Raw genomic sequence first — 18,231 nt, 5'->3', positions numbered from 1 at the left:
CATGTCCTTTTTTCAGAGTTACACTAAAATATCTCAAACCCATTGTTTTGTATGTTCCAGTGGCCGAGTCCCGTAACTTATTTCAGAATTAATTTAATCATGGTATGTAAACTTTTCAAGTAACTTCCTTTCTTGACTTCCTGGATATATAAAAAAAATCAGTCCCTTGGTACTCAGATCCTTCCCGTGGATCATCATTCTTATCTACATGGAAATACTAATGATATTGCACATGGAAGATCTTATCCCAATGTGACTGCAGTTGTAAGAAGGATACTTCCTTTGATACCAATAATTCTCCAGGAGAGAATTGATGAAGTGGGTTTTAATTGCTATGCAATAATTATAAATAAGCATGCTCCTAATTGGAAAGTTTACTGTTGTGCATTGTTTGAAGCAAAACAAAAACCACAATTGTCTGAAAATGAACTTTGGCCATGCATTTTTGCAATATTAATATATCAGTAGGACTAAAACAAAAATGTCAATTGCTAGAGATGTGTAATTATTTTCATTTGGTTTCCTATTTTGGAAGAAGTGGCATTACTATTTCATAACTTACTATTTTAAAGAGGATAAATAATAGGGATCATTTCAAATCCTATTTGACTCCATTAATGACTGTTGCATCCAGTGAAGCAATCTTGTAGCATGTTGCTGGAATCCGCTGCAGCATCAAGGCTACATGTATAGAATCTCTCATTTGGAACATAGGTTAAAATTGATTATCAGATACTCCTGAACATTTATTATAGATTATGTTCAATACATATTTTTTATTGTTTACAAGATGTGAATATCACTGGAAACACAAGGTTGTTCTTATTGGCCTTAGTGCTCTATCATCCTTCAACACCATGATGGATTTCTCCAAATCTGGCTTCTTACTCAACCTGGATTTTTTAATTTAATTTAATTTTTTTTTTTGCTTTTCCACTGTCAGATGCTTTTAGTTGCCCAAATATAAACTCTGGAATTTCTACCATATACCACAACAAATTCTCTATTTAACTCTCTGCCTTTAGGGAAAATACTTAATCAATTTTTTTAGTTAACTTATTTATTTCATCATGGTTGAATGCTATTGTTTTAAAAAGAGCAAAATGTTTCACAAGAAAGAGCATTAGCCAAAAAAAGACATAAAGCTACATTAGCCTATTTTGAGCAGATGGCCAAAAAGTTAAGTCAAAGTAAATGGGTTCTGAATGCATTTTCAAACAGACATAATGGGAGGAAAAAATTAGAGGAATTGTCGCAGAGCTTAAGCCATTGGAGAATAAGTTTTAGGAGTACTAGGAAATAAGGAGAAGGGGTACTGGACTGCCAGGATTTCTCTTCTGGGAGCTCACATGGTCCAAGAAAAACAGTTTTCTTCTATGTCATAATAATTAAGAGGTCAAAAACCAATTCCAGGCAGCCCCCGCTATGTGGTTGACTCTTGATTCCTCTTTGAAATGGCCTAGCAAGCAACAGAGTTGCAGCATATTCTCTATGTTATAATAGAAAAAGGGACCCGTACATTGTAAAGTCACTACTGGCCCAATAGGCTTCCCAAAAATACCTGAGGATGAGTGGAGAGTTATTCTCTACCATAGTCAAAGACATGGAAACCTACCTTATGAGTAACATGCCAAGCACTGTTCTGCCCTATCCCACTATACAGGAGGGAGGATTATCCGCAAAAGTCCGCAACATTGATTTTCAAAACAATGAGAACACATGAAACCATTTTCAACATGGGCAAAAAAAGCCTCCCCCTGATTACCACCTTGGATGATGAATCAGTGATCCTCAATTTGAACATCATTGGGGGGGGGGGTGTGTGGTGGGCTGGGGTAGTTGGTAGGGGGTGAACTTCAATGCCCATTAACATGGTGGCTTGCCAGCACCACCAGTGACTGAGATACCCAAGTCTAGGAAGATATAACTACCAGAATACATCTACAGCATGTAATCAGCAAACTAGAGGCTTCAATCTACTCCCATCCCTGATGAAGGGTCTCGGCCCGAAACGTTGGCTACTCTTTTCTCACGGATGCTGCCTGACCTGCTGAGTTCTTCCAGCGTCGTGTACGTAATCTACTTGACTTCATCCTCAGCAATCAAGTTGTCCCTGTTGCATCTCCCACATGGCATTGTATGTAGTGACAACTCCATCACTCTTGCAGAGCCACTAAAGACACCTCCTGTACCATGTTGCTCACCTTTGCACATTCTGTTGGTACTGTGAAGCAGGAACCCCGTGGCCCAGCAAATCTTTTAATCTACTGTTGAAATAGGTCGAGGTACAACTTAGGATCAATAGAGTACAGAAGGTTACGCCAGGGCTAACACTAACATATCCAAAAACCCTAAACTGACGAAGATACAAAACAGTATTACAAGTGTGTGAAGCTGCAAAAGTACACGAAATAAAAACGTCAGCAATCCCACCTCCACAAGATTGTCAAAGTTGTATAGCCCTGCTATATTTATATATGAATGGTGGATATCGCTGAGACTCTCAACGTCAACATCCTTTGACCAGGAACTCAAGTGAACTAGCAATTAAAATACAGTCGCCACAAGAGGACATCTGACGTCGCTGGACGCCCTGACATCGCCATCTCTTGCCACCATCTACAGTTGCCGGCGAGACTATCGTAAAACAGAACTGTCAAGGTCACAGCACCAAGCCCTGCGTTTCACCACTGTGCAAAACGCAAAAATAACTATTGTCCATCACCCTCTACCTCCTAACATCAAGCTACCTTCTGGGGCAAATAGAGATCGACAATAAGCCCAACTCTCCCACAAAAAATATGATCAGCAATAGGAAGATGCAGTAATTTTTGAAGGCAGTTAATCAAATAAAACGGCATTCATTTTGGGGTTGTTCAAGGTAGGCGGCGCCCAAAATAATTACTGGAAATTATTTTTGTGACTTTTATCTTTGAACATCACAATTTACCTCGGGAGCTCCGTGGTCGGAGTGAAACGGTTAACTCTCGCTCCAAGAGAAAAGTTCCTCTGTGAGCTCCGTTGTGGATTGGCGGTAGCATCTGTTGCTTTCTGACACATGCGCAGCGCAGGGGAAGCAGATGCTCGGTCCCGTCGGAGTCGCGCTGCGTTCCGCCCGGCTCACCCACTCTCTTCCTTCAGGCAGCTCACTCCGGTGGGGCTCTCGGAGCGTCCGGCGTCCGGCAAAGGTGAGTGTGGCCGGGCTACGGTTCACCGGACCCCAACGCAGGCAACTTTACCGCTTGTTAAAATCGTAGCTGCCCTTTTGTTCTTCCCCGAGGCGTGGCATCGCCCAGCCGTCATTGATTGCACCACATGTTGAATACTGCGCTGAAAAAAAGCTCTTTTAAGTCAGCTTTAACGCACCTTTTATGGCGGCCGCAAACACGTGGAGAATATTTCTTTGGGAAGAGTCTGTGGAAGCAAGTTTTGTTTGGGGAAATTTAGATTGGGGCCGCTTTCCAGGGGTGGGGTGGAGAAGTGCCAATTCTTTAAGATTTTCATGAAGTTCAAGGATATCGGTTTGACTGTGAATTCAGTCTTTGGTACAAGTTAATTATATTTTTGGAACAGGTACTGGCTGTGTTGAGATGGTTGCAGGCCTATCGATGGCTAGTTTCCTGTCGGTGGGATGTTGGCACTAATAGCACACCACCGGCACCGCCTTGCCCTGGTCACAGATTGCTCGCTGCGATTATTCCTCCACCAGAGCAGATTAGTACTCACCAAAGAGAGAACCGTTATACAGTATGTCGTTTTTCAGGATCGTGGGGTGTTTTAAAAGCCTGTACCAGCTGCACACGTTTATATAAGTGCAGTTATTTTGCACTGTGGGGAAACGAGAAGTGCGACAAAGACAGGTCACTGCAACGTGCTCCAGTGTTGCTAGTGTAATATGTCTTCAGTTACGGTGGTCGAGGAATGGGCATCGCTGTGTCGAAGCCTCACATTAAGTTCAAGTCTCTAGTTTGAGCACTTTGACTCGAAAGAACACTGCCACAGCAGTTGGCAACATCTAAAAGAAATATTTAACTTTTGCTCAGTGTACTCAATTGAAATACATAAACTCGTATCGATGAAGTGACCAAAGAATAGAATATGGACTTTGGTAGCTGAGATTATTAACTAATGTCATGTAAAACTTAAAGCTTGACAAGGAGGCTGGAAGGCCTGTTTATTGTGGGTGTTTATATTCCACACATGCCTTTGTCAGCTCTAATTGTTTGATGATGACTACCCAGAATAACTTGATTTCTGCCCTTGACCATACCTACCCTGGCTTGCCCCCCTCCCTCCCCACCCGCACCACAGCAACCCTTAAGTGTTACCTGTTTCAGGCACAGCACATGGAATCAGAATTAGGTTTATTTTCACTGACATGTGTCCTGTAATCTGTTATACAGCACAATAGTGCAAGACTACAATAAACTACAGTAAGAATATATTAGAGCAAAATAGTGAAGGAGTGATCATGGGCCATTCAGAAATGTAGTTTCAGAGGGGAAGAAGCTGTTCCTAAAATGTTTAGCGTGTGTCTTCATACTTATGTACCTTGTCCCTGATGGCAGAGTTGATGTGGTTTCTTCATAACGGGTGCTGCCTCTTGAGGTAGCATCTTTTGAAGATGTCATTAATGGTGGGAGGGCTAGCACCCATGATGGAGTTTACAATCCTCTGCAGCTTTTTCCAATTCTGTGCATTGGCACCTCCATACCAGACAGTGATGTAACCAGAGCACTCTGATTATAAGTGGTAAGTTCTACATTTTAACTGCTCTTTGTAAGGAAGTTCCTCTTAAATTATTTAATTTTTAGTGACTGCCCTTCAAGCTATTCAAGTTTTAAGATCTTTAACAAAGATCTTAAGTCATAACTGTCTTGCCAACTTCCCTCCTTGTAGTTCTGATCATTGTATTTGTTGCTGATATCAGACAGAATGAAAACACAGACACTGCTTTTTCAGGCATTTGTCCATGGGCCACTTTTCTGACCCTTTTAGCCAAGTTGGAACTATCCTTTTCTCTTTAAAGCTCCATGGTGGAACACAACATACATTTGGAATCAGGCAGAGGAGAAAGTGAAGGGCGAAGATAACGAAGGTTTGGGCATAAGTAGTGTGAAATTCTGATGAGGAAGTAGCATGGGCAGATTTGTCAGAAAGAAGGGGGAAGTATTGATTGAGAGTTACGGGATGCATGACAGATCCTGGATCAGCTGCAAGCGCTTTCCCTGCCACTTGCTTTTTTTCTGCTTGGTGTGAAATGAACCAGTTTGCAGAAGAGATGCAGGACCTCAAGCAGATGAAGTGATTAAGTGAGAAGGAGTAACTTTGAAAAGAGAAAGTTAACTCAGGGAAGCATTGGAATCATGAGCAATGCTGTGGGGGATGTTCTTTGTAAAGTGAAGCTATTCATTTGCTTCTCTTATCACACCCATTCTTTGTCTCAGTTTGTATTAGTGATCAGTGTAATATATGGAAATTTTACTGGTTTGATAGACAAGTATTTATAAAATTGATAGCTTGCTGGAATTGCTTGTCTAGTTCTGGGCTTGCCTTGTGAAAAAGTAGTTTGTGTACTATTGTCATGAGCCCTGTCAATAAAGATTCCCAAAGCAATTTTAATGATAGCTTAATATGTGTATTTTCTTATCTAACTTGGAGTTTGGAAGTTGAATTGATAAATCTTGAATGGCGAACTTGAAACAGCATAAAGGAAGCTGGCCATGAATGCTGTATGGGGACAAAAACATTTGGTATATGCTTGGGTAATAGTATTTGGCAATAAAACAATGTGGAGGAAGACCAAAATATTAGTAGGATGACTGTAAGTTTATTTTTCAGATGTTAATATTGCTCTGCCTTGTATATAATAATGGTATAATTATGTTTTGAATGGAATTAAAAATTATCTACACAGATAAATGACTTAAGAAAATTTGAAGAGGCCTATTGAGCCTGTTCTGCCATTCAGCAAGATTGTGATAAATATTTTTACCTCATACCATTTCCCTACCCTTTTCCATCTTTTTGTTGACTCCCTTAATGTCCGTCAGGTGCTTGACAGGGAATATTAACTACGATCAACTTTACAAGAAAATGATAAAAGTATTTCAGAAGAAAGCCTTTACTTATTTAGCTTTCTTATTTATACTGTTTCTTTGTGCATTTCCAATAAACCAGAATCCTATAGGCTGACTTTGTGGAACTTGCAAAAATCTTTTTCACTGTCCATGCCATTAAGTAGTTATTTGAATTCTGACTATTTTGGAATCAAACAGCTTGGACTAAACTCTTCAGTCTTTATTTGGTACTTCTAAGTAATTGGAGACACAAGATTGCAGGTGCTGAAGTCTGGAGCAACACACAAAAAGATGGAAGAATGTAAAAGGTCGAGTAGTATCAAGGTAGAGGAACGGACACACAGCATTTCGGCTTGAGATCCGTTATCTGCGCTGAAGGATTGAGGGAAGATCGCCAGTACAGAAAGATGGAGGAAAGGGATGGATCAGATGATAGATGGATCCACGTGAGGGGGGAATGGAGTGGGGGCACATGGGGAAGTGGGATTAATGGGAATGGTATCAGAAGCTTGGAGGTCATAGATGGAAGGGACAAATGGCCGAAGAAAATAATGCGGATGTAATAGAGAAATGGAGGTCATTTAAGGGTGAAATTATGAGGGTACAGAATCTTTATGTTCCTGTTAGGTTGAAAGGAAAGGTTAAAGGTTTGAAAGCGCTGTGGTTTTCAAGGGATATTAGAAACTTGGTTCGAAAAAAGAGGGATGTCTACAATAGATATAGGCAGCATGGAGTAAAGGAATTGCTCGAGGAATATAAAGAATGTAAAAGGAATCTTAAGAAAGAGATTAGAAAAGCTAAAAGAAGTTACGAGTTTGGTTTGGCAAATAAGGTGGAAGTAAATCCGAAAGGCTTCTACAGTTATATTAAAAGCAAGAGGATAGTGAGGGATAAAATTGGTCCCTTAGAGAATCAGGGTGGTCAGCTATGTGTGGAGCCAAGGGAGATGGGAGAGATTTTGAACGATTTCTTCTCTTCGGTATTCACTAAGGAGAAGGATATTGAATGGTGTAAGGTGTGGGAAACAAGTAAGGAAGTTATGGAACCTATGACAATTAAAGAGGTGGAAGTACTGGCGCTTTTAAGAAATTTAAAAGTGGATAAATCTCTGGGTCCTGACAGGATATTCCCCAGGACCTTGAGGGAAGTTTGTGTAGAGATAGCAGGAGCTCTGACGGAGATCTTTCAGATGTCATTAGAAACGGGGATTGTGCCAGAGGATTGGCGTATTGCTCATGTGGTTCCATTGTTTAAAAAGGGTTCTAGAAGTAAGCTTGGCAATTATAGACCTGTCAGTTTGACATCAGTGGTGGGTAAATTAATGGAAAGTATTCTTAGAGATAGTATTTATAATTATCTGGATAGACAGGATCTGATTAGGAGTAGCCAGCATGGATTTGTGTGTGGAAGGTCATGTTTGACAAACCTAATTGAATTTTTTGAAGTAGTTACGAGGAATGTTGACGAGGGTAAGGCAGTGGATGTAGTCTATATGGACTTCAGCAAGACCTTTGACAAAGTTCCACATGGAAGGTTAGTTAAGAAGGTTCAGTCGTTAGGTATTAATGCTGGAGTAATAAAATGGATTCAACAGTGGCTAGATGGGAGATGCCAGAGAGTAGTGGTGGATAATTGTTTATCGGGATGGAGGCCGGTGACTAGCGGGGTGCCTCAGGGATCTGTTTTGGGCCCAATGTTGTTTGTAATATACATAAATGATCTGGATGATGGGGTGGTAAATTGGATTAGTAAGTATGCTGATGATACTAAGGTAGGAGGTGTTGTGGATAATGAGGTGAGTTTTCAAAGCTTGCAGGGAGATTTATGCCAGTTAGAAGAATGGGCTGAACGTTGGCAGATGGAGTTTAATGCTGAGAAGTGTGAGGTTCTACATTTTGGCAGGAATAATCCAAATAGAACATACAGGGTAAATGGTAGGGTATTGAGGAATGCAGTGGAACAGAGAGATCTAGGAATAACAGTGCATAGTTCCCTGAAGGTGGAGTCTCATGTAGATAGGGTGGTGAAGAAGGCTTTTGGAATGCTGGCCTTTATAAATCAGAGCATTGAGTACAGAAGTTGGGATGTAATGTTAAAATTGTACAAGGCATTGGTAAGGCCAAATTTGGAATATTGTGTACAGTTCTGGTCACCGAATTATAGGAAAGATATCAATAAATTAGAGAGAGTGCAGAGACGATTTACTAGGATGTTACCTGGGTTTCAGCACTTAAGTTACAGAGAAAGGTTGAACAAGTTAGGTCTCTATTCATTGGAGTATAGAAGGTTGAGGGGGGATTTGATCGAGGTATTTAAAATGTTGAGAGGGATAGATAGAGTTGACATGAATAGGCTGTTTCCATTGAGAGTAGGGGAGATTCAAACGAGAGGACATGATTTGAGAGTTAGGGGGCAAAAGTTTAAGGGAAACACGAGGGGGTATTTCTTTACTCAGAGAGTGATAGCTGTGTGGAATGAGCTTCCTGTAGAAGTAGTAGAGGCCAGTTCAGTTGTGTCATTTAAGGTAAAATTGGATAGGTATATGGACAGGAAAGGAGTGGAGGGTTATGGGCTGAGTGCGGGTAGGTGGGACTAGGTGAGATTAAGAGTTCGCCACGGACTAGGAGGGCCGGAATGGCCTGTTTCCGTGCTGTGATTGTTATATATAAAATAGAATCTGTTAGGAGAGGAAAGTGAAGCATGGAATGAAGGGACTGCAGTGGGGAGGGAAACCAGTTGGTGGAGAGTATGGGTGATGGGCAAATAGAATGGATGAAGAGAAAGAGATTTGGTGATGGGGCCCATGTGAATCGGGAGCAGTGAGCAAAGGGGATAAAAGGGACAGGGAGAAGCACTTAACAAATGGAGATTTTAATGTTCATGGCTTCATTTTCACTCCCAGTCGTCTCCTGCATCTCCAAGCCTGAATGCTTGAAACTGCAGTGAATAGCTCTGAATTGCCTTACTGCTTATTTCTTAACAACTATCAATGACAAGTGCATGCAATTGGTGCTATTTAGAACTGTTCACTCGAAGCACAGTGTAGTATCTACTGGCCACATAAGTGCATGTAACTGACGCTAGTTAGAAATTGGCAATATTCTCCTGTCCCAATTTGGCACGGTGTGCCAAATAAACAAAAGGAATCCTGGCTATTTTCTCGGTTTTTGTTCTTTAAGTTTGTTCATTATATGCAGTATCATATTACAAAGGGGATCATGACTATGATTGTTCTTGGCAAATTTTTCAGCAGAAGTGGTTTGACATTGCCGCCTTCTGTTCCGTGTCTTTACAAAACGGGTAACTCCAGCCGTTAGAGATGGTCTGCCTGCCATCAGTGGTCGCAAAACCAGGACTTCTGATATGTACCAGGTGCTCATATGCCCATCCACCACCTACTCCCATGGCTTCACATGATTCTGATGTGGGGGGGGGGGTGCTTAAGCAGGTGCCACACCCTACCCAAGGGTGACCTGCAGACTAGCGGAGGGAAGGAGCGCCTTACCCCTCCTTTGGTAGAGGCGTATCTTCACCCTGCCGCCTGGTTCTTTAAGAGTTGTCCAAAATAAGCGACTGTCCTGATTAACCACTGGCCAAATTAACTGGAATCCACTCTATCAATCACAGCAATTGGTCTTAATAATCTTGTGAGAACTATTTTCAATGTTTTCTCATCTTTGAGATTCATAAATGCTTTTTAGAATACTAGATTGCTAGGGAGAATGATTTTTTAGCATGGACTAGATGGACCAAATTGCTTTCTGTATTGTAACATTCTGGGACACGAATAATGTTCCAAAGATTATTTTGGAATTTAGAACAACACAAGATCACATATGTGTGTGAGATGCACCAGTCAATGCTAATAACTGAAAGAAAAAATGATATTAAGTATCTATCCTGAGCATCAACCAACTTGAAAGCAAATTTTATCAGAGGTAGTTTTCTTTAGGCCCTCCATTGGCTGGGTCAAGCATGGATGTTGTATTCCAGCTGTCTACATGATTCGCAAGCCAGGGCAGCACAATATGGTGAGCAGGCTGTTGCCCATGATGCGGGCTCCCCTTCCCCATGAAGCTGATGAATCCAAAGGGACGGCAGAAGTTAATACAGTTTGGCACCAGTGGTATCGCAGGAGTTGGCAGTCAGCATTAAACTCAACGTAGGACAGCCTTAGGGACTCCTGGATTTTTCCTTGCGGTTACACTTCAAACCTTCTCCATGAATGGATATAGTCCCAAGGCAGTGGAGGTTTGAAATTAGAGTTTTCTTTTTCCGAGGTGAGCTACCAACCATGGGTGGCAAGCCCCATTTGCTCAAAGCGACTGGTTTCAAGGCACCAGTAACCTGGCTTTGCCCCTTCTCCCATCAGTAGAAATGGTTCCACTGCACATGAAGGCCAGGAGCTGGACTTCGTTGTCAGAGGCTATTTGAGGTGCACGACATTGGGGGCATTTAATTGGTAGCGGGAGCTTGTCCCCTTAAGGAACCAGAAGTATGTACATGTCACCATACACTACTCTGATGTTCAGTTCCTTGCAGGCATTCATAGTAGAACAAAGAAATGCAATAAAATCAATGAAAAGTGATTTATTAATGTATATAAATGATTTAGATGATGGAATAGATGGCTTTGTTACCAAGATTGCAGATGATACAAAGATTGGTAGAGGGGCAAGGAAGTGGCAAATGAAATACAATGTTGGAAAATGCATGGTCATGCGCTTTGGTGGTAGAAGTAAATGTGCAGACTATTTTCTAAATGGGGAGAAAATCCAAAGATCTGAGATGCAAAGGGACTTGGGAGTCCTTGTGTAGAACACCCTTAAGGTTAACTTGCAAGTTGAGTCGGTGGTGAGAAAGGCAAATGCCATGTTAGCATTCATTTCAAGAGGTCTAGAATACAAGAGCAAGTTTGTGATGCTGAAGCTTTATAAGACACTGGTGAGGCCTCACCTTGAGTACCGTGAACAGTTTTGGGCCCCTCATCTTAGAAGAGATGTACTGGCATTGGAGAGAGTCAAGAGGAGGTTCACAAGGATGATTCCTGGATTGAAAGGGTTATCATACGAGGAATGTTTGATGGCTCTGGGCCTGTGCTTGCTGGAATTCAGAAGGATGAGGGGGGATCTCATTGAAACCTTTTGAATGTTGAAAAGCCTAGACAGAGTAAATATGCAAAGGATGTTTCCCATGGTGGGAGAGTCTAGGACAAGAGGGAACAGCCTCAGGACAAAGGGGTGCCTTTTCAAAACGGAGATGTGGAGAAATTCCTTTAGCCAAAGGTGGTGAATTTGCTGCGATGTGCAGCTGTGGAGGCCAGGCTGTTGGGTGTATTTAAGGCAGAGATTGATAGGTTCTTGATTGAACATGGCATCAAAGGTTACAGGGAGAAGGCTGGGAACTGGGGTTGATCAGGAGGAAATAAAGGGATCAGCCATGATAGAATGGCAGAGCAGACTCGATGGTCCAGATGGCCTAATTCTGCTCCTATGTCTTATGGTCTAAAAACTAAACACAAAGACTGACAAGCAACTAGTGTGCAAAAGACAAACTGTGCCAAAACAATAAAATAGTAATCATAAATAGGTAAATAAATAAAACTAAGAAGCTGACTTATAGTCCTTGAAGATGAGTCTATGGGTTGTTGAATCAGTTCATTGTTGAGGAGAGTGAAGTTATGTACACCGGTGATGGAACTTAATGGCAGAAGAGCATTAACTGTTCCTGAAACTGGTGGTGTGGGATCAAAGTCTACTGTACTAATGAGGGTATATTTGTCAATTGTATTTTGTTCTTTAAGAATTGTCCCAGATAAGTATATGATAACCGAAGGGCAAATTGACTGGATTCCACTGTATTTCTATTCTTAGTTAGGCTGATTCATTGTAATAAAGTCCAACTTAAATGAGGGTAACATTTAACTTTATAATTATTCTTAATATACTGTGCATTTTTGGCTTTCTTCACAGGTAGCTTGTGATCAAGTCTGAGTGCGTTCATAGTGGTTTTGTGGTGTCTGAATTAATGATCAATTATTGACAATCGATATGGGAGCTAAGAACTTTCACAGATGCATCAGTTGATGCTGGTGTAATGGTGAGGTGGTTTATAATGTTTTAAAAGCTATTTGAGCAAGTGACTGTGACCTGCTTGTCACATCTGAAAGAGAACATTATTATTCAACATTTTCTGTTGTGCCAGAATTCATAATATCTGTAGAAGGAATGGTGAAATGTCAGTTCCTAAACTTACTTTACTGTGTGATGGCCAAATGCCTTTAGCATGTAGCGCTTTTCACATTAACATTATAAGTAAGATTCATCTGCAGTTTGGCCATACTTTTAAAAAAAATAGCTGAAGTGAACGTTTTTCTCTGATCTGAGTCCCAAATTATAAGTTCCATGACACTTCCAGCACCAAGTGTTTCTGCTTCATGGAAATTTCCTTTCTTCCTGCAGCAGTTAATTTCATCAGTATATTTATATATTTCATCAGTTCTGTTCCCATCATCACTAGTGTGTGCCACGATGAGGCCACTGTCGGGTTGGAGGAGCAACACCTCATATTCAGTCTGGGTAGCCTCAAACCTGGTAGCACGATCGTTGATTTCTCTAACTGGTAATTTTTCTCCCTCCCCCTTCCCTCTTCCATTTTCTACTCTGGCTCTTCTCTTGCATCTTCTCCTCACCTACCTGTCATGTCCCCCTGTTGCCCCCCCCCTTCCTTTTCTCCCATCTTCTTTCCTCTCCTGTCAGATTCCTCCTTCAATCCTTTATCTTTTCCACCTATCACCTCCCAGCTTCTTTCTTCATTCCTTCTCTTCTCCCCTCCCCCACCCCAAGCCTGCCTCTGGTTCTCTTTCTCTCTCTTCCCCCCCTCACTATAATCTCCCCCCAGCCTTACCTTTCTTTCTCTTTTATTTCCCATAATTCTTCACCTTCCTCTTAGCCCATTTCCCTTCAGCCTATCACTTCCCAGCTCTCTACTTCATCCCTCCCCCCACTTCTTATCCCCCCTCGACCATCCCATGTTACTTCACTCCTGATGAAGGGTTTCGGCCCGAAACGTCGTCACTACCTCCTCCCATAGATGCTGTCTGGTCTGCTGAGTTCTGCCAGCATTTTGTGTTTTTATTTATTTCCAGCATCTGCAGATTCATTCGTGTTCACCTATCACCTTCTTGTAGCTTCTACATATTCCCCTCCCACCTTCTTATTGTGGCCTCTTCCCCCTTCTAGTCCTGATGAAGTGTCTTGGACCAAAATGTTATCTGCCTACTCCTTTTCATAGATGCTGTCTGACCTGAGTTCCTCCAGCATTTTGTTTGTGTGACTCTGGATTTCCAACATCTGCAGAATCTCTTGTGTTTAAAAGTTGGGAGGTTATGTTCCAACTTCAAAGAGCACAGTTAGACTACACTTGGAATATTGCATGCAGTGCTGGAAGGATGTAGTTATATTGGAGAAAGTGTAGAAGAGGTTCAGCAGCATGTTGCCATTAACTAGATGACTTCAGTTGTTTGGAGAGATTGGATAGGCTGGACTTGTTTTCCCTGGAGGGACAGAATCTAAGGGGTGACAAAGGTATATAAAATTAGAAGAAATATGGATAGGGTAGGTTTTTCCCATGATATATAAAAAAGGCATGGGTTTTAGGTGAGAGGAAAGTATTCTGTAAAATTTGAGGGGAAGTTTGGCGCAGAGTATTTGATATCACCATACGTTGTGGTGAAATCAGGTTCAATCATGCTTAAGAGACATTTCAACAGGCACTTGACAATGTGAGTCATTGAAGAAAGCAGACACCTAATGTAGGCAGATGGGAGTTAGTCAGGATAATTAAAAGATGGCATGAATGTGATGGATTGGGACGCTCTTATCTGTGCTGTATGACTCTATGACTCTCTTGTTGAATAAATTTTTCTTTATGATGTGATCATTCTGCCTTCCAGAGGAGCTTAGACACTGATAAATGATATTTTTATGGGTTTTATTGTAGGTACACTGTGTTTGACTTTTTGTTCAAATCTTCTCACAACTTTTCAGCCTGGGCATAAAAAGATTTTATGGCTTTCCACCTTGTCTAATGATTTTGCATTATTTTTCTTGTCGATGATCAAAGCTATTGATCATCTTGTATTAGGGAGACACATCTATATTACTAGTGGTATGAAAGTTACTTTAGTTTTCTTCTTTTCTCTTTTTTTCTTCTGGCAGATTGGGTGACCCTTCTACAAATCTCCATTTCTTGAAAACCACCTCCCACACTGAGATTCCATAATGTAAGCATTCTCCACCACCTCCCACTTGCTTCATCTTTCGTCCTCCATACAAATAAATATAATTGCACACATTTAAAATATTTTGTTTATGTAATAATATACTTTAAGGCTGCATAAATCTATTCCTGTGTGGTATACAGGACTGCATGCTTGTCCTGTTATTCTGAATGGAGGCTCAGGAAAAGGGAAATTATTACAACCAGTTTGCGTCTTATGCAAGAATTAACTTGATGGTAACATGATATGTCAAGTAGATCAATTTTTCAGAGCTGAATCTTAAGTTTGTCTTTGATACACTTGGTCATAACCAAGAGGCTCCACAATCCACTCTACACCTATTTCTTGTCTCTCTCTGCAATTTATTTTGATAATGTTTATGGTTCATGACATTATTCCAGTTAATCTGTGAATTCACAACCAAATTTGGAAATGTAATCTTTTATAATTCAAGTAGCTAGATTATAAAACTGACTTGCATTGATCTGGTGTTTTCTTCATGAGAGTACAAGCAGGTCAGATCTTTTGACTAAAAAGCTGCTGAAGCTTGCTGGTCCAACACCAATGGTGACAATTCTGTGCCAAGAGACATGCTGAGATGAGGCCAGCCCCAATGTGGTCAGTAGGGGCTTGTGTCTATCTGCTTTGTAGCCTGTTCTACTCTTGAATAAACATGGTGCGACCCTGTGCCCTGCTAGGTGGCTGCGAATGCTGTGAGATAGCCAACAATAATACAGAATACAAAGGAAAGATACTTATCTAAATAATAGTATGGAACAACTAAATGAGGTAGTGGGAAGCAAAATAAATTTGTAAGGTATGATCCAGGCCTCACTCCATCCATGAAGTAGTCCAGGTGTATCGACTGGATTCACTGCCAAGATTGCCAGCAACAAAAGCCATCCACCAACACAAGCTTGGAGATTCCTTTAGAGCGATGAGAGTTTGAAAGACATGTTTTAATAAATCCCCTTGTGTTCCAGCAATCACACTAGAGACAAGAGCTGAGACACTTTAAGAGCGCAAGAACATAATAAATGGAAAGCAGAGTTTCACTTTGCCCACCAAGTCCGCTTTACCATTCAGAAAGGTCTCAGCTGATCCAAACTTGATCTCGCCTCCCTTTTACTACTGGTTCCTCAAACCATAAATCAACAAGTCATTCATCTCAAGCCTTGGATAAATTCAGTGATTCATCCTACATAGTTTTAGGTTGTAGAGTATTCCAAAAATTTTTGGCATTTGAAAGGAAGAGCCTCCCAATTGGAAATTTTGCTCTGCTTTTTGGTTTTTTCAAGAGGTGAAGCATTGTCGCCACATCTACATAGAAAGCCTACAGCACAATACAGGCCCTTTGGCCCATAATGCTGTGCCGAACATGTACTTACTTTAGAAATTACCTAGGATTACCCATAGGCCTCTATTTTTCTAAGCTCTATGTACCTATTCAGGAGTCTCTTAAAAGACGCTATCATATCTGCCTCTGCCACCGTTGCCCACAGCCCATTCCAGGCACTCACCACTCTCTGCGTATTAAAAAAAAATCTTACCCCTGACATCTCCTCTGTACCTACTTCCAAGCACCTTTAAACTATGCCCTCTTGTGTCAGCCATTTCAGCCCTGGGAAAAAGCTCTGACTATCCACATAATCAATGCCTGTCATCATCTGTATCAGGTCACTTCTCATCCTCTGCCGCTCCAAGGAGAAAAGGCCGAGTTCACTCGCTCCCCAATCCAGGCAACATCCTTGTAAATCTCCTCTGCACCCTTTCTACAGCTTCTACTTCCTTCTTGTAGTGAGGTGACCAGAACTGAGCACAGTACTCCAAGTGGGGTTTGACCAGGGCCCAATATAGCCATGCTGACTATTCCTAATCATATTATGCCTTACCAACTGTTCATAAATCCTGCCTCTCAGGATCTTTTCCATCAACTTACTAACCACTGAAGTAAGACTCACTGGTCTGTAATTTCCTAGGCTATCTCTACTCCCCTTTCTTGAATAAGGGAACAACGTCTGCAACCTTCCAATCCTCCAGAACCTCTCCGATTGATGATGCGAAGATCATTGCCAGAGGTTCAGCAATCTCCTCCCTTGCCTCCCGCAGTAGCCTGGGGTACATCTCATCTGATCCTGGAGACTTATCCAACTCAATGCTTTCCTAAAGCTTCAACACATCCTCCTTCTTAATGTCTACATGCTCGAGCTTTTCAATCCACTGTAGGTCATCCCTACAATCGCAAATATCCTTTCCCGTAGTGAATACTGAAACAAAGTATTCATCAAGTATCTCTGCTATTCCCTCTGGTTCCATACACACTTTTCCACTGTCACACTTGATTGGTCCTATTCTGTCAAGTCTTATCCTCTTGCTCTTCCCATACCTGTAGAATGCCTTGGGGTTTTCTTTAATCCTGCTCGCCAAGGTCTTCTCATGGCTCCTTCTGGCTCTCCTAATTTCATTCTTAAGCTCCTTCCTGTTAGCCTTATAATCTTCTAGATCTCTATCATTGCCTAGTTTTTTGAACCTTTCATAAGCTTTTCTTCTTGACTAGATTTTCAACCGCATTTGTACCACAATTCCTGTACCCCACCATCCTTTCACTGTCTCATTGGAACATACCTAAGCAAAACACCACTCAAATATCCCCTGAACATTTGCCACATTTCTGCCTTACATTTCCCTGAGAACATCTGTTCCCAATTAATGCTTTCAAGTTCCTGCCTGACAGCTTTATATTTCCCCTTACTCCAATTAAGCTCTTTCCTAACTTGTCTGTTCCTATCCCCCTCCAATGCTATAGTAAAGGAGATAGAACTGTAATCACTATCTCCAAAATGTTCTCCCACTGAGAGACCTGACACCTGACCAGGTTCCCAATACCAGATCTAGTAGAGCCTCTTCTCTTGTAGGCTTATCTACATAGTGTCAGGAAACCTTCCTGAACACACCTGACAGACTCCACCCCATCTAAACCCCTTGGTCTAGGGAGATGCAAATCAATATTTGGGAAATTAAAATCTCCCACCACAATAACCCTGTTATTATTACTCCTTTCCAGAATCTGTCTCCCTATCTGCTCCTTAATATTCCTGTTACTATTCCGTTGTCTATAAAAAACACCCAGTAGAGTTATTGACCCCTTCCTGTTCCTAACTTACACCCACAGAAACTCAGTAGACAATCCCTCCATGACTTCCTCTTTTTCTGCAGCTGTGACACTATCTCTGATCAACAGTGCCATGCCCCCACCTCTTTTGCCTTCCTCCCTGTCCTTTCTGAAACATCTAAAGCTTGGTACTCAAAGTAGCCATTCCTGCCTCTGAGGCATCCAAGTCGCTGTAATGGCCACAACATCATTGCTACAAGTACTGATCCACGCTCTAAGCTCATCTGCTTTGTTCATGATGCTTCTTGCATTAAAATAGACACATCTCAAACCACCGGTCTGAGCACATCCCTTCTCTATCACCTGCCTATTCTCCCTCTCGCACTGTCTCCAAGCTTTCTCTACTTGTGAACAAACCACCCCTTCCTCCATCTCTTCAGTTCGGTTCCCACCCCCCAGCAATTCTAGTTTAAACTCTCTCCAATAGCCTTAGCAAACCTCCCTACCAGGATATTCGTCCCCTTCAGATTCAAGTGCAATGCCTGCCCCAGAAGAGGTCCCAATGATCCAGAAATCTGAATCCCTGCCCTCGCTCCAATCGCTCAGCAACACATTTATCCTCCACCTCACTCTATTCCTATACTTACTGTCATGTGGCATAGGCAGTAATCCCGAGATTACTACCTTTGAGATCCTGCTTCTCAACTTCCTTCCTAACTCCTTGTAGTCTGTTTTCAGGACCTCCTCCCTTTTCCTGC

At 41.6% G+C, this 18,231-nt stretch overlaps 1 protein-coding gene across 3 annotated transcripts in view; it reads left to right on the top strand.

The window, feature by feature from the left end:
- The first annotated feature begins 3,037 nt into the window (after window positions 1-3,037).
- elovl8b (ELOVL fatty acid elongase 8b) overlaps window positions 3,038-18,231 on the top strand; it is a 43,883-nt gene continuing 28,689 nt past the window's right edge. For 2 of the 3 annotated variants that reach the window (XM_073062902.1, XM_073062901.1), the window contains exons 1-2: window positions 3,078-3,188; window positions 14,300-14,364. Coding sequence is in view for 1 of the 3 variants with exons in the window: in XM_073062900.1 (XP_072919001.1) it covers window positions 3,059-3,188 (130 nt within the window). In the remaining 2 variants the exon portion in view is untranslated. Of the gene's footprint in view, window positions 3,189-14,299; window positions 14,365-18,231 lie in introns of all 3 variants that reach the window. The other variant, XM_073062900.1, reaches the window with a different exon arrangement.

This window comes from Hemitrygon akajei, chromosome 12, assembly GCF_048418815.1.
Source record: "Hemitrygon akajei chromosome 12, sHemAka1.3, whole genome shotgun sequence".
NCBI classification, from domain to species: Eukaryota; Metazoa; Chordata; class Chondrichthyes; order Myliobatiformes; family Dasyatidae; genus Hemitrygon; species Hemitrygon akajei.
Note: the sequence above shows the minus strand (reverse complement) of the source record. Positions and strands in the feature narration are given on the sequence as shown.